A 16,718-nucleotide genomic window follows, 5' to 3' on the forward strand; every position below is an offset into this window, starting at 1 on the left:
GGGAAGGTAAGGAGAGCAAAGTCAAGTTTTCCATGAAGAGCTCTGAGCTTGCTGGGTTTACTCAGTGCTATGCACCCTGCTTCACCTAAATTTACCCTGGAGCCTACCATTTTCTCCTAGTGCAGAAACTGACTCAGGCTGATGTGAATAAGCATGCTGAGATCCCCAGCCCCTGTAGCTTCAGGAAGGGACACTTGCACTGTCACAGCTGGTTAGGGGCAGAAAACACCTTTTTTTTTTCTTTACCCACTATGAAAAGGGCCCTAAAGTGCTGGGTTTTTTGCCTGTGTACATGGACTCAGGGCAGTCAGACTCACTCAGGACAGGTAGGCACCTCCTGAGAAAGCAGACCCTTGAGATCTTCCCCTTCCCTCTGCCCTCACCTCTGACTTTGAAGCCTATGGAGCCACTCCCGAGTGAGTGCCTGATGTGCATCTGTTGGTAGTGAGTGAATGAACAAATGCAGGCTACCCAAGGTGACAGTCATTGCTCTTCTGTTGGCATGGACATATCTGGCAGAGGGAGAACCCCAAACTGGCTACCAGAGAGGAGCCTGTTTGGAAGTGAGGAGCTCCAACAGCTGTGGCTTATTGAGCCTCATGCTGTTCTCTCTGTCTGTACTTCCCTCTTCTCTGGCTCTTACTGTCCTGTGATACAAAGGTCTGTTTTCCTACCAGGCTCCCCCTATAGATGATATTCCTAGAGGGCTGAAATACATTACTTGTCCAGGTAAGTTTGTCACTTGGCACCAAGTAGGGCAGTAAGTGTTGGCTGGATAAATACATAATATCTGGATGATTTTGGCGGTTAGTACCATTTTACACTGGAGCATCCACAGGTGTTCTCTGGTGGACTGAAAGGAGATAGAAGGAGCTCTAAGAAAGAGCCTCTATGTTTAACTACCTGTAGGACCTTGATTTAACCCCTCTGTGCCTCTGTATTCTCACCTGAAAATGGGGATGACATCTCCCCCAGCCACCCAGAAGTGTGGGACAGAGTGGGCACCTCGAGTTGTGAGGGGGTAGAGCACTCTGGGAGGCAGGTACAAGGCTGCTATGGGCAAGGGACATGGGGCAGAGTGTAGGGTGGTCCAGGAGCTGTTGTGACCATGAAATGTAGCCTGTCCAGCAGAGGAGTAGCAGACACTGGTGTGTGGGGTTTGCAGGGGTGACATCTTCTTCTTTCATAGGCATCTCTCCTTTCTGGGGAAGGACTGGTGGAGGCAAAGCAGCTATAAATGGAAACTTTCACAGAAGGGAAGGCAGGCATAAGGTGAAAAACCCAGGCAGGGCCTGACCTTTCACTGGCTTCTCCTGGGGACCATGTAGGCATTACATGACCTCGACTTTCTGTGTCAGTCCTTATGGAAGTGAACTGTATTCTCTACCAGAGGGTGGTTTGTTAAATGTATAACTAAATGTATTTTATTTTTATGCTTTTGTTAGACATGGTACATTACTACATTTGCAAATGAAAAATACCTATTAGGACTTATGCTCTAGCTCTGAAGTGGAAATAGTCAAAGGCATGCTAGAGTGGTGACTTGAAAAACCACACGGGGAAGGGGCCATTGTGTTCCAGAAGAAAAAGAAGAGAATCTCCCTGTGCTGGTGATGCTGCCTGGGCTGGAGATGAGAGAAGGCAGGCAGGTAAGGGCTGGGTGGGAAATGGTCTTTAGCAGGAGCTGGGCTGCAGAATCAAGATGATGGGTTTCAGTGATAGATGGTGAAAAGGGAAGACAATAAACTAAATCAGAATGAATAAGGGGTGTGGCCTAAAAAATCCCAAACCAAAATGTTTTGTTAATAACAATGGCTATCACTTATCAAGTTTTCTATTACATGCCAAGCACTGTGTCTTCATTTCCTCAGGCATGTACATAGAAGTAGACCAGCCTAAGGGCTAAGAGAAAATTATTTAACCTCTTTAGACCTCATATTCCTCTTATAAAAAGGGGGATTAATTTTGGTATCTATCCCAAGGGATGTTTTAAGGATGGAATGAGATAATGCATGTTAACTACTTGTTACAGTGACTGGCATTAACAAATGCTGGCTCTGGTCATTATCATTTCTAACTCTTCTCATGGCTCTATGAGGAAGCTTTGGTTCAATTTACAGATTGGTTCAGATTAAAAAAAATCTGAATTAAACACAACTTTTTAGGAGTGTGTTTAGACCTGCAAACTGAGGTTCATTGGAAATTTCTGGATTTCCTCTCCCTGGAAGTTAATTGCCTCTCTACTCAGGTAATAAATGATGAAAATGCCCCTCTAATGTCTTTCTCATCACCGAAAGATGCTACACAAAGGGGCAGTATTGTTACTGATAGCACCCTATGTAAAGTGGAGATTCTGTGGATGAGAAACAAGAATGGGATATGAGAAAAATCTTGGCTCTGTGGAATTTGGCCTAAGTACATAAAGACATAACTCTCAGTTTAACTGATTCCATTTGAAAGATGCATTTGTCAAACACACTACTTGTCTTTTAGGACAAAGGATACAAAAGGAACAGAAATCTAAATATCTCCAGAGGGAACATTTTTTCTTGTTAGACTATGTATATAGGATATGGCTAAAAGCCTTTATAATGATAATGCTGGGGAATAGAGCCTCCACATGAACATTAGGTTATGTACTTTCTATCTGGCTGTATGATGGTAGTGATTTGTGGGACAAGCTTTGATCCACGGTGTTTTGAAATCTATCTTGTAATGAGTCAAACTTAGCACCTGCTTCTGCTCTGTGAGCGTGTCAGAGCTTAAGATGGTGTGGGAACATTGTGCTTAATTTACTAGGATATATTATTATAAAGAGGAAAACTAGGTGTATGTCCTTATAAAAGACTGACAGATTGAGGGAAGAGAACTTGCCTTTCTTCCATTTGAGTAAAGATAGAATTAATTCCAACAGAAAGAATGGCAATTGAATGGGGGAGAGAATAAAGAAAACTAGTTATATGAGGTGGCTGTAAAGTAATGAGATAACTTTTAAGCACACATTGAGCCAATATTTGAATTGGTGCTGCCCTTCAAAATTACCTTGAAAGAACATATCTGTATTCCAGGGATGTTGCCACTGCTCAAAACATCATGGGCACTACTCATGGAGATTTTTCTCGTTACTCTTTATAATATGGATTTATGGTTAATATCACTTCATAATGATGACAGACTATGGCGTTATTCCTATTCCTTTGCCTGTTTGTAAATGGACAGAAGAAATACCATTCCATGGATCAGTGTCTCCCCATCATCAGCCTTTATATACTGATGGCATATTCTCTGAGCTTTCACAGAAAGACTACTATGTGGTGGCAGCAATGTGAATATAGCTCTTTGCTCTCAAGTGCTCAGCTCTAGATCTCTCTACTCAAAAGGATTAGGGCACACAATTAGGATCAAAGTCTTTCTTATAAATTGATTCTGACAGAACAGTGACCAGAGATAAAGAAAGTCCAGGTACCAGCCAAGTCTCTAAAGAAAATTCCTTGCCATAAGAGTAATAAATGCTGGTTGATTGATGGGACACAGGTGTTGCTTTGGTATACAGAACACTTTGCAGCAGTATTTATTGTAATGTGATTTTATCTGTTTTGTTAGATTGAACACAGGAAGAATATTAGATGGATTCCAGTAAGTGAAATTCTCAGTTAATTCAGCTGGAATTTGGAAATGTATGCAATTTCTCTCAACACATCATTCTGTAAACACATATTTGTTGGACATATGATGTGTTTCTTAGGAATGGTTCTAGATGTTCAAGGAACAGTGATATATAAGACAGATCTGAGCTCTACTTTGTTAATGTGTATATTCAGGTATTAAAAAAAATAGATAGTAAAGAGTGACAAATTATAGAGATATTTCAGGAGCCATGAGAATATATTGTAGGTGTACTATAGTCTAGAGGTCTTTAAAAAGTGAAGGAAGAGTGGCAGTTAGAAAAAAGGAAGGTAGAGGAAGAACATGTCATGTGAAGAGAATGGAAGGTACAAAAACCTGTAAGAATCTAGCAAAGTATAACTGAACTGAAAGAAGTATCTAAAAGATAGGAGCTCTTTAGAGCTAACCTGTAAACCCTAATAAAGCTGCTCCAAAAAACTCTATAATGCATGCAATGTAATGTAATGTTGGAGAACCTAGGATTGGAGGAGATTTGGGCCAACATTGAGAATAAAGTTCCTGCTCCTTCAAGGTCCTTGATTGAGGAGCTGTCCACGATGTGAGTGCTGAATAGCTGAAGTCAGAACTTGCCTAAGAAAGCAGGTGGTACAGGAGCTAATGACTACCTAAAGGTGGGGGGAGAGGAGAGTTCTTCTTTGTCTTTTATCCATTTTCCTTCTCTTTCCCTTAAATATTTCCTTCCTCTACTTCTCCCTCCTCCCATTTTCATTTTCTGGCAATCTGGCAGCTATAGTTCACTCTCTGTAGGAGGAAAAGGAAGAATATGTTTCTTGCTCCTTCCCCTTAGAAGGAGTCTACACAACACTGATGACAGCAAATCCAGAAAAACACTCACCTCTATCATCTTTGGGTTGCATGACTAGTTATTATTGCTAAATGGTCCATCCCAGCCTCTTCTGAGGCATCAGGTGGGGAGATTATTATTATTGTTATTGTTATACTGTAGTTATTAGTAGTAGTTACCACTGACTGAGCACTTACTGTGGGCCAGGAAGCTTACCAAGAACTTTACTCTCTAAGCCTCAGAGTAAACTTTATTATCTCTGTTTTATACAACATACTTGACTTGGAAGATCAGTGGTTGTGACTTGTGCTACTTTTTTCCCAATAAGTTACCTGAGGCTACATAACTGAGGGATGAGGGTGTTGGATGTGGGAAATAAAATTCATTGATACTTACTATATATAGATGCTTTTGACAGTCATTTTATTTAGTCTCATAACAACGCTGTGAAGTTGTACTGTGATGATACTTTACAGATGTGGCCACCAAGGCCCAGAGAGGTTCAGTGATTGGTTGGGGTCACACAACTAGTGAGTGTCGGAGACAGTTTTAAACTTGGGACTATCGGATCCTAAAGCCTATGGTCTTTTATCCACAGTGCTTTTTTAGTTTTATGGGCCAGTCATCTCTACTGGTAAGCGATTTTAGCAACTGAAAACTGCCATGCCTCCTTCTCCTGCAGTTCCATTTACCTCTGGGTCTTGATGCCTTCTATATCATCTTTAGCTCTGGGTGGGGGGAGTAGCTTCCTACATCAGAGCATGTCAGTGGTGTGCAGGCTCCTGGTGAATGGAGTCACTTGTGTGTTCTGTAATTGCACACTCATTAGGTCACGGGGCATCAACAAACCAAGCTGGCCTTTGTCTGAATCCCCACTGGACAGTTTGGTCTCAGTACCAATATTGGAAATGTCAGTCTGGTAAACAGCCTTTAACAGGGAGGAGGGAGGCTGAGAACAAAGTCTCTTTCAAACAAAACTCTCAAGGATGGGAGTGAACAGAGTCAACATCTTACTTGCTTTAAATCCCCTGGAGTGGTTATGAAAGAGAGAGGAGTTGCTGGATTGAAGAGAAAAAAACCCCTTTGATTCATCTGAATTAATTTAGCATCTCCCAGGAGGAAGGGCTCTGCCATCACCTTCCTGTTCTCCATCCCCTGCATACAACTCTCACAATCCCGGAGGACAAAAGACCAGTCTGTGGTAGGGAGTGCCCACACTGCCCCTTCCTCCACTTTAATTAAATCCATTTGTCCTAGGGGTAGCACTGTGCCTCAGGATGTCCAAGGGCTTTGATCTTTAACCCACACACATCTGAAGGAGTGGGAAACTAGTGCTCAGAGTGAGGACAATCACTTCTTCCTATGACAGCACAACTGAAGTTATGAGCTCTTGGAAAGAGCAGACTCTGTGAAGTTTGAGTGAAGAATTTGAGACCCAACTTTATCCTTACAAAGCTGCATGCCAACTGGCATCACCCTCACCTTGCCTTAAGCTCTTTGTCCTCATTTTTTAGAGGCGAATTCATCAGGATGGTAATTTGGATGGGTTTTAAGAGTCTAATGCAGAGGAGCTAGGGTTGCTGGGTTTGATATTTAGCCTGTTAAAGTTGGCTTTCCCCCTCCAGATCCACTTATCTGCCCCCCTTCTAGAAATAACTCCCACCCTCTGCCCTCTGCCTATTTTGTTCTGGGACAGATTAGCACACCAGCCATCAAGGGTTCAGTATGATTCATCAAGGAGTCATGTGAGCTGCTGTGCTAGGCTGGGCACTGCTTGCTCCAGGCTGGCTGCAGGTGGCAGACTGGTGCCATCCCGGGGAGACAAGTGGCAGTTGATCTCAGTGGTTACTTCTCCATTGCAGAGCCTTGCAAAGTCAATGATCTTCTAGTCCAACCCTCTCAGCTTAAAGATGAGGAAACTGAGACTCAGAGAGGTTCAAGGTCACAAAGCCACTAGTGATCGAATTTAAATAGGAGTCAGGGCCTCTGGTAGAATCACTCCTCTGTTTAGTGAAGAATTTACCTTCTCCTTCATCTACTTGCTTCAGGGACCTGACTCCACAAAGTCCTGGACTTGGACTGACCTGAGCACCAGTCCTCACTCTGATGCCAACTTGCTGGTGCCAGTAACTCTTTGGTTCTTGATGAGAATCTTGTGAAAGGGCAGGATGGGGAACATGATGAGGTCTGTACTACCTATGTCACAGATTTTGTTGTTAATAAGGGATAAATAAAATGTCAAATGGGAAAGTAAGGCAAAGTGCATTAATTAGGAGAAAATATACATATAAAGCCTGATTATTATTTGGCAGTGATATGAGTTGTTCAACTCATGAGTATGAGTTTTATTTCTACTAAAGATACTGGAGGCAGTGAATCAGGCCAGGCTAGTGATACAAGAGATAAGTGCTAATTAGCCTAGAAATCCTACAGAGAAACTCAGTGCTCCCTACAAGTCTGCAGAAAGTGGTGTGTGTGTGTGTGTGTGTGTGTGTGTGTGTGTGTATGTGTGTATGTATGTGTGTGTGTGTGTTCATATTTGTGTGTATGCACATGTATGTGTTCATCTGGATGCATGTCTTGGGTAGTGGGGATGGGGGGAGGGAAGACATGACTCTGTTCTGCATCTTGGCTGATAGAAGAAAAGAGAGTGACAGAAATGGGTGGAGGCTCACCTGTCAGCCACATCGAGAAGAGGCAGCACTGTCCACTGCCACAGGCTCAAGCCTTCATTAGTGGCAACATGCCAGACCATTCTACTTTGTTCCTTCCCAGTTTTGTTCTCCACCAGGACCAAGGAGACGTTTCCCTGCAAGACTCCACGGATGAGCCAGGACATTCGGAGCTGCAAGGGAGAGCAGAGCCAGAAGAACAGGTGTTAATATTAAAAGGAATCCTTAGGTCCCCTTCCTAGAACTCTCACCTGAAGCCTCAAGCATGTTGCTGGAGACTCAGCCAAGGTATGCCCAGTGAAGAAAGCTGGTGACTGTCTGATCTTATTCATTGTCTCTCCAAATGGCTTTCATTAAGATTCAAGGAGCTGGGCAGGGGCAATTAGGGACAAAATTTTGGAAGTTTGTTCAGGTTGATCCTAAGTTTCACAAGATTCTGCATCTGAGGTGATATTAAGAATCAATGGGATATGAAGTGAACTTCTTAAAGGGGTTCTGAAGATTCTCGTCTGTGGCCCCGATTCACTTTGTGACCTTGGAGAAGTGATTTTATGACTCAATTTCTTCAATGCCTTAGGTATCATAGATTTTTCTTCCTCATTGAGACTCTAATACTCTTATCTGAAAGATACCATGCCATGTGTTAGCTAACCAGAGACTCTGTGACTTGATACTTATGGCCACTGGTAGGCAAAGGCAGGACAAAAGTCTACTCATCGAGATACTTTACGATGGTTATCTTTCAGAATTAGGATGTCCACTTTGACAAAAGGAAGCTACAATCATATATTTTCATTGTGTCTTTAGTAAAGGTTCCTATGGCATTGTTCCCTAGATATATGAAAAGGGACTATAGTGAATATTTCTGAAAGAGTTTAAGTGCAGTCATGCCCAGAATCAGTACATGCTATAAACAAGGTCTCTGATATTTTCGTTTGATAGAAACAATCTGTAAACAACATTTAAAACTTAGGACAACTATAGCATATAATTGCCCCAAATATTCCTGTTTAGATCCCGTAATTAAAAAAATGGCTGTTGTGGAATGAAAGGTAAAATATGTCCTGTGGCAACTGTAGTTTTCATCTGCTATGTGCCCCTTTTCTTTGATTCTCATTGTTTGAAGACATTCTCTTCTATAAATCGCCATTCCTTTGTCTCCCAGTCCCCAAGCTCATGGTTTGCGTGCAATTTGATCAAAGAGGTCATATACCATGAACTTCCCACTTTGTTGCACATGGCCTCTTAACTAACAAGGCCACACCTGGCACTGGGGTGCCCAGGTGCTGTTCTACTTCTGAGAGCCTGAGTCAGGCAAGCCTGGTCTATAACCATAACCTCTTCACTTATACCTTTCCCATTTCCCAAATCTGGTGTAGCAAATACTTGTCTCCAATGAGTACTCCCAGGATAATTTAACAAATCTGTCAATTGTTTTTTTCTGATTTCACGTGGCTTCCTTGTGCAATCTAGATGCCACGACTAGAAATTTTAATCCTACTAACTAAGCCCTCTCAGTCTTTAGCCCATGCCCCATGCCCTGCTTGGAATATTGCTTGCTATATCCTTTCTCTCCTTTTGCTCCTTGGCCACAGAATATTTGATGATTTGGACTGCTGTGAAATCAGACTGTTGAACCTCAGTGCTCTGGATGGTTCTTGGTACTTACTCATCCACTGATTTCCACAGTTGACTTCTGAACACACATAGCACAATGGGTGTTTCAAACGCTTCCTCAAACACTAATGCTGTTATCTTTTGGTACACAACTCCTGATCCATTATTTTGATTCTTACTTTACTGATAAAGATTTACTCTATTAGGTGCAATCTACTTCAGCCTCTCTGCCTCCTTCCCTCCTTTCCCTTCTATCCTCTCTTCCTCTTCCTCCTCCTCCTCCTCCTCCTCCTCCCTCTCCTCCTTCTACTTCTACTTCTCAGCATAGGTGTTTATTTATCTACCTTCTCTCTTCTTTTCCTGTCTTAGAGGAAGCTGTAACTTTCATTTTCTTCTATGTTAATCTCCCATATCCTCCCCCCCCCCCCCCCCCCCCGCCCAGTCCTTGCTCTCTCAATAACTGCTTCTAGCACCTTAAGACTCTTTGTACCTTTTGGATTTTCTGTCTACAGAAAAGATCAGCATTCACCCATCCCAGAAAAATATCCCTGATCCAGCTAGCTCCTCTGATGTGCAACCTATTTCTTTACCCCCATTCAGATGTGAACATCTTGGATAACTGGCATGTAACTGCTTTTATTTCCTTGTTGCCCATGCTTTCTTTAAATTCTCTCAACCTAGCTTTTATCTTCATTACTTTAACAAAGTAGCACTCACAATGTCCTTTATAGCTTGCTCTTTCAGCTCTTTCTATGGCCTCCTAAAGTGCCTCTCCCTCTCTACTTTCTCCCTTCTAACTTCTTTTGTATGTCTTTATCACATCTTCCTGTTTACCACTACCATCTGTGACTGATTTTTCAGTGGTTTCTCCTTATCAACTAATATCAAGGCATTCATGTTTCTTTATAATCTAAGAAAATCAGCTTTTTAGGCATTCAATGAATATTTATTGAGTACTTATGCTGATTCACATGTATCCTCCACCCTAGAATGGTCTAAAAGCTTGAGTTAGAGAGATCTGGATTCAAAAAATGTTGTTGTCACTTTGGTTCTTTTGAAGTGCAGTTCTGTATTCCATTAAGATGGAATAGGTTTAGGATTACAGTGACAATTTAATGAGATAACAAATAGTGTAGTAAATGTTAAAAAGGAATTTTGGCTGAAGCACTGAGGCAATAGATACTACACTTCAAAGGGAAGTCTGAGAACACAATGATGTAGGACTTTCAAGAGGGGTGGATGAAAACAGGTTACACAATTCTTAATCTCTCATACATACTTGGATTTTTAAAAAAGTTGGTGGTTGAATACCAGGAGAGAGTTTTTTAGAATGTGCTTTTTGTATATCATGAGTTCCACGTCACTTTACCCTTCTGCAAATAAGTTTATCTCTTCATCCCAAGTCAAGAGAGAGCAGTTTTAATGATGCCACCTTGAGCATTTACAGTTTGGGGAGCTCAGTAGAACGCTGTCTAACTCCTACCTGGAAAATCTAAAGTATGAACCAGGGGTTGGGTAGCTGCTCTGATGGCAGGACAAAGGCAAGGTGGAACCATTGGATGGCTTGCACTCTCAGACTTTGGTGGTGCACACATGCATGAGCATTACACATAGACTAGAGTGAGCTGTGTAAAAAGCGGCCCACGTGGACCATTTTAGATCTTGTCCAAGAGGGCTTCTTGAAGAGGTAAATAGAACTCAGAAGAAAGAAGCTGCAGGCATTTTGAGATGCCCAAGGGCAGAGAAAAGAGTAAGTGATATCCTGGAATGGAGATACATATGCCCCAGTCAAGGTGAAAGACTCTTAGCAATAGTGGAGGGGGTGAGGAGAAATGTAGATCTCCAAAGAAACCACAAAAGTGCCCCCTGTGAAAACTAGTAAGCCTTAAATATTTGTCCTATCCAGAGAATACCAATGCCAGATCACCACAACAGTTCTGGTCAAGTAAGAGCTTTTTGCTTTCTTTGCCTCTTTTCCTTTCCCTGCATTAAAGGGTCACAAGTTAGCCAGATGACTGAAGAGGAAAGCTGAGTGAAGGGGAGAGAACCGTGACCACCATTTCCCTAATTTCAGGCTTTTCATCTATAGTAGGGTCAAGTGTGGCAGGGGGAGGGGAGGGAAATAAGCCCTAACTTTAAAGCAAGATTAAAGTTCTGATTAGATGGGCATTCTGATTTCTAAATAAGCCTGTTTTGTGTTTTGAAGTGATTAAAAATGGTCTGTATTACCTTAGAGCAACAGGTAAGTAGATTTCATCCAGTAGTCCACACATGGGGGCCCAGTGAATGTTAGTTCCTAGACTCCGCCACATCAGTCTACATGTCAGCTTTGCACCTGACATGGATTTTTCTGCTTCTATGGTTTTGATCTTTCCATTTCCTCTACGTGTTCTTTCCTTCTCACCATTTAAAAAAATTAAATATTTAATTTTCACGGACCTTTTCTTATCATCTGTCTCACAAATGACCTCCCCCTCCTCTGAAATCTTACAATTGAGGCTATTGGGACCATTATGGGACACAGCTCTGGTGGCTTTTCTTCCCTCTGTGGGCAAGTCCCTTCAAGGCAGGGACATCTTATCTTCTATTCATAGTAGTGGTTCAGTGAGGGCACATGGTAGGAGCTGATCAATATCAGGATAAATAAAGATGTATACATTTCCAGGAAGACCCTTCTGTCTTCACCAGGTCCCCTCTCAGGGACAGAAACCAACTTCCCACCTATGAAGCTCCTTAGCACTTTCTTGCACTTTAGGGATTGGGTACCAGGAAAGGGAAGAGGATCCACCCATTTTGCAGCTAACCAGCTGTAGTTGAAGTGGCCCAATTCCCAGTGTTCTTCAGAAGCTTTCAGTCTGAAGTAGAGTCTGCTAGTGGGCTGAGCATGTTGGTGAGATGTAGCCCTGTCATATTGACACTGGGGACATTGGCTAGCTTACTGCTGAGCTTTCTCCATCTTCCTGCACTATATTTTAGGCCAATAGGCTTGGGAACTGAGAACAGTACTGGCTGCCAAGGCATGGCATCACTAGCTCCTGAGGAGATCTACCAGGATCCTTCTTGGTACCAGTTCTTGAGGTGATTATCCCTTCATTCAACCTATATTTACTGCACACCTACTCTGTGCTACATTATTATATATACCTTCCCTGCCCTCATGAAGCTTATCAGCTTGCCAGGAAGTCAGAATTTAAATGAATAGCTGCAATTTTGCTGGGTGTAGCAAAAGGGAAGTAATCAGAGCCACTTGACAGCAAAGACTTAAAACATGAGACAATCAAGTCAAGACACTTGACATAAGACAGTCAGGACTTGGGTCAAGATGGCCACTTGATCCAACGTTCAGAACTAGAGACAAATAGTAGAACTAAAAATTTGACTTTCCTTTCATCTTACAATACCATCACCTATGTTTATAGCAGAAAATATATATCTACAGCTACAACTCAAGCCAAGACACGCACTGTTTCCGTTTCCATAAAGTTTAGTTTTAGAAACAGGTGCAAAAGGCTTGGAATGAGATTGCAAACTGGCAGCCAGTGAATGGCTAGCAAAGTATGTTTTTCTGCCATTTATTTTTTTCACCCACCGAGTGTTTAGTAAGGTGGTGTATCCAGGTGATGTATTCTTCCTCAGATATAAGCAGTCTAGAACCTTTGGTCTTTCACTTGGCCTACTTTTCACCTGTAGTTATCACTAGTGATTCCAGATTCTGCCTCTAAAATGTCAGTCAATGCTTTGCTACTCAGAGGGTGGTTTTCAGGTTGGTATCATTGGTGTTACCTGGGAACTTAGATGCAGAATCTCTTGCCTGATCCCAGACTTACTGCATCAGAATCAGCAGAGAAGCAACCTCTGGAGCCTTGTTCCTGTGCTCCTATGACTCATCCCACTTCCTTTCCAGAATGCACTGAAAGCAATTGCCCTTTGCATCAACATTCATTCCTGGGTGGCCTATCAAACTCTCCTTGTTTCATTACCTGTTGACGATGGGATAACTTGGGGTTTGTGCTCCAATATTGAAGTGAATGAATTATGTGACTTTAAGCCAACCACTTACCTCTCTGAGCCTCTATTTTCTTTCTTAAGCCAAATTTGTGATAATAACCATCCCTTCCCTGCCCACCTTAAAAGGTGGTCATAAAGACTGAAGTAAAGAATGTGAAATAGAGCCCACATGTTGTGAATGAAATGGTTGAGCCAGTGGTTTTCAACCTGGGCTGCAAATTGGAATCACCTGGGGAGTTTTCACACCTACTCATGTCTGAGTTCCACTCCAGAGACTCTGATTTAATTGGTCTTGGGTAGGTCCTGGGCATCAGAAGTTTTTGAAATCTCCCCAGGTGATTCTAAAGTACATCCTAGGCTGAGACCACTGGAGAGATGGGGCTACTTAGTGCAGGAGGTAGCCTGGTCTTCTTGGTCAGGGGTCCATTTTCATCTCAGACTTTGAGTAAGAGGCAATTCTTAATAACTAAAAAATAGCCTAAAATGTGCCCACAATCACCAAGGTGTACAAGAAGTGTTTTTCCTGCAAGGGGGAGGACACAGACTCAGCAGAGGGCCTTCACGTGCCTGCCACATCATCCTTTGGCCAGGACTGAGGACATTCCTGAGAGTGAGAGATTCATGGGCTGAGGGGAAGCAGTGATAACCTAAGAATACAAATGGGACCAGAACTATCCTCTTGGTCCTACTTACCAATTTCTTAGTTAGACATGGAGGACCGATGTCAATTCTTTCTGAATATCCCTTATTCATTATTTGTATCTAAATAGAGCATTTCTATCTAAATAGAGTAACTATTTGTGGTTCCCAGGGCAGACTGCAGGTTCAAGGCCCTCTCAAAGACTTCCATTTTCCTCCTAACTACAGTCCCAGATAAAAGAAGCCCTTTGATACCATTATATGTAGATATCCATGCCAGGTAGACCTGGCTTGCTATTGGGAGTTAAAGTTCAGGTGCTCAGAGTGGGCAAAAAACTCTTTTGGTATTTGATTTTAATAGGACCAATTTCTATCGGGGTAACCTATAGGATAAAGTATTTTGTTAAATGGCTATTTATTGAATGCTAGAGAGCTGTGCTAGGCACTTGTACATATGCTATCTCATTTTAAACTCACAACATTCCTTCCTGTGGATATTATCATACCCATTTTTCATATGTGGAATCTGAGGCTTAGATAGGTTAAGTCACCCATGGTCGCTGGGCCCATATCTGTGCTGTTTCTACAATATCTATAGCGCTACATACACGTAGCATGTTATGGTAATACTTAAACCTTTTGTGGGTGTGTTGTGAAGGTTTTCTAGATCCTTGTTGCTCAAAGCATGGTCTGTAAACCAGCAGTACTGGCATGACCTGGGAACTTAAAAAAAAATGCAGGGTCTCAAGTCCCACCCTAGGCCTGCTGAATCAGAATTTATATTTTAACAAGATCTTAGCTCAGACATACCTTCAGAATAGAGGAATTAGGGAAGTAGTGGGTTTTAAACCTTTGTCTCTGCCAGACAATTAGTATCGTGTGTGTGTACAGACACATACATATATATATATGTATATACATACAGGTACATATATATGACACATGTATTCATGCAAATATGAGAAATCTTATTCAAATCCTAAATAATGTCTGTGAGAAATAACACTTGTTGGAGCCCATGACAATAAAAACGCTGATCCTTCTAGATACATCCAATAGATATAGGTTATAAATGATAGCTTTTGACTAATAACCTATTTTATATGCAGACAGAAAATAGGACAAGTGAAAAGAGACAACGCCAGGAGCATGCCACCAGCAATTATATTTTCTGGCTCCAGCAGGCCCTTTCACAAGGGCCTTTTCCCTCTCCCTGTCGATGGGGTCCAATAGACTTTCCAATTACGTGCTACCAGTGTTTGTCATGTTATTAATTAAAGTTCTGTATGTAAAGCAAGAGGAGCATTGTGGCTAGGCCTAATGCTATTATTTCTCTCATGGCCCTTTCCTCCTCCAGAGGTAATTACTGCAATTTTATGCCTAGAATATGCCCTGTGTTTGCTATGCATACCTCGTGGCAACTTCACGACAATCTCTTGAATCCATTAAAAAAATATCAGCACGGAACTTAGGCTGAAATGGGACAAAAGAGACTCAATGGTATCAAATAATGCCCATTCTGCATTCAGCACTCCCAAATGTAGCAATGCTGTGAGGTGGAAGGTGCTACTTTTCTTCGTCTTTCTGAAGGGCTGTCTGAATTCCCACAGTAGAGACCAAACCAGGATGCACGTTCTAGTGAGTATTTCACTTGAACAGAAGGAAATGCTTTCTAATAGAGAGAGACACTCAAAGATGAGCTTGATATTCCCCACCCCGGGAGTCATCCAGCAGTGGCTGGGGAACCAGGATTGAAGTTGTTGTCAGGGAAATCCAAGCTTAGAATAAAGGTAAAGGCTCCTTCCCAACCTAAGATGCCACAGGGCTGTGGTATGGGTGTGAACTGGTAATTTTAAGAGTTCTTTGGCTTCTTATTAATAAGAGTTCCACGGTCTCTTATTAACTTTAATTAAGAGTGTTGACTCATTGCAAAACCCAGTGTTTTTGTATGCCATCTCCTACTTCACCTGGAAAAAATAAATACCAACTCTCCAGCTATAAATAGCCTAATGAAAAATCAACCCAACATAGCAAGAAGCAGGCCAGATGCAGATTTTTGATAACAAGCAAATAAAATGTGCTCGCAAATACTTGCAATTATGGAAGCTTAAGAAATGCTGGATTCCTGGCCATGTAGGAGACTTAAAAGATTGATATCCTGTCTGAAAATATCACCCCATGTCTCCTTCTTTCCAAGGCATCACATCGAAGCCAGAAACAGCCAGCCAGGGAAACATACATGTCCCCTTTGTAAAAACACAGCAAGAAAACATGAAGGTTATACATAAAAAAATAATAACTGTGGGATCCCTGGCTGGTGAAGTTATGGAATTACAGGTATTTTTTTTTCCTTCTTTAATCTCTTCTAATTTTTTTTACAATGAATATCCATTACTTTTTAATAACTAGAACAAGAATGATAAAGTAAATGTAGCATATGCAGTTATTAAAAGCATGTTTACAAAAAATAACACTGATGTAAGAAAATATAAATAAAGAAGACATCAAATACTTATATGGTATGATGCAAAATTTGTATAAGCCCTTTTCACTCTGCTCAAATCTACGTCTATGTGTCTGGAAGGAAATGCACCAGTGTGGTAAGAGGGGTTACCTTTGGGGGGTAAGAGTGTGAGCAATTTCAATTCTCTTCATGCCTTCCTATATTTTCCTAATGTTCTGCAATGAACATAGAACACTTTTATAATCAGAAAAAACAATAAACACTATATTAAAAGTGGCAGCAAGGGAGGGTTCTGATGTCGTTTGAAAGTCGGAAAAAAAATGCTTTCTTTTCACCCCCTTCTGGAAGGATCAGTTTCTCTTGCCTGAAATATGTGGGCTTTTTGAGGAAGACCCAGGGAAGGTGGGGGCTTCTGGGGATTGAGTGATGCAGACGGAGCATGAGCTTTGAACTAAAACAGCCGTTCTGTCTTTATTTGTGGTATAATCTGTGCCTCTGTCTTCATCTGTAAAATGGGACCAATTGTACTCTGCTCAGAGAGTCGCTGGGGGACTTTAATAAGATTACAAAGCCCAGTGCCCAGCCTACCAAATACATTTGGTCAATGTTAGTTTTCTCCTCCTGTATGGGTAAGGGCAAGCAGGCAATACCATGCTAGAGATAAACAGCTCACAAAAGATAGAAAGGGACAGGGTGAAGGATGCTGTATTTAAATTTTTCAGTTCAGTGTTCTAGCATCCAGTTTCCCCAGAGAGTTATCTTTTCTGTCTTATGGGAAGAAAAAGGGTGATATTTTCTTTTGAGTTACATTTTGATGGTATGATCTTGGGCAAACAGCCTCCTCTGT

The 16,718-nt window shown here is 41.8% G+C and overlaps 1 protein-coding gene across 1 annotated transcript in view; it reads right to left on the reverse strand.

Annotated features, from left to right (window-relative positions):
• Positions 1-16,718, reverse strand: part of ALK (ALK receptor tyrosine kinase) — a 671,065-nt gene that overhangs the window by 87,828 nt on the left and 566,519 nt on the right. Inside the window, exon 9 of the mRNA XM_060651819.3 lies at positions 7,147-7,316. Coding sequence (XP_060507802.1) covers positions 7,147-7,316 — 170 coding nt within the window. The remainder of the gene's footprint in view (positions 1-7,146; positions 7,317-16,718) is intronic.

The sequence above is a fragment of the Panthera onca genome, chromosome A3, assembly GCF_046562875.1.
Source record: "Panthera onca isolate mPanOnc1 chromosome A3, mPanOnc1 haplotype 2, whole genome shotgun sequence".
Taxonomy (NCBI): domain Eukaryota; kingdom Metazoa; phylum Chordata; class Mammalia; order Carnivora; family Felidae; genus Panthera; species Panthera onca.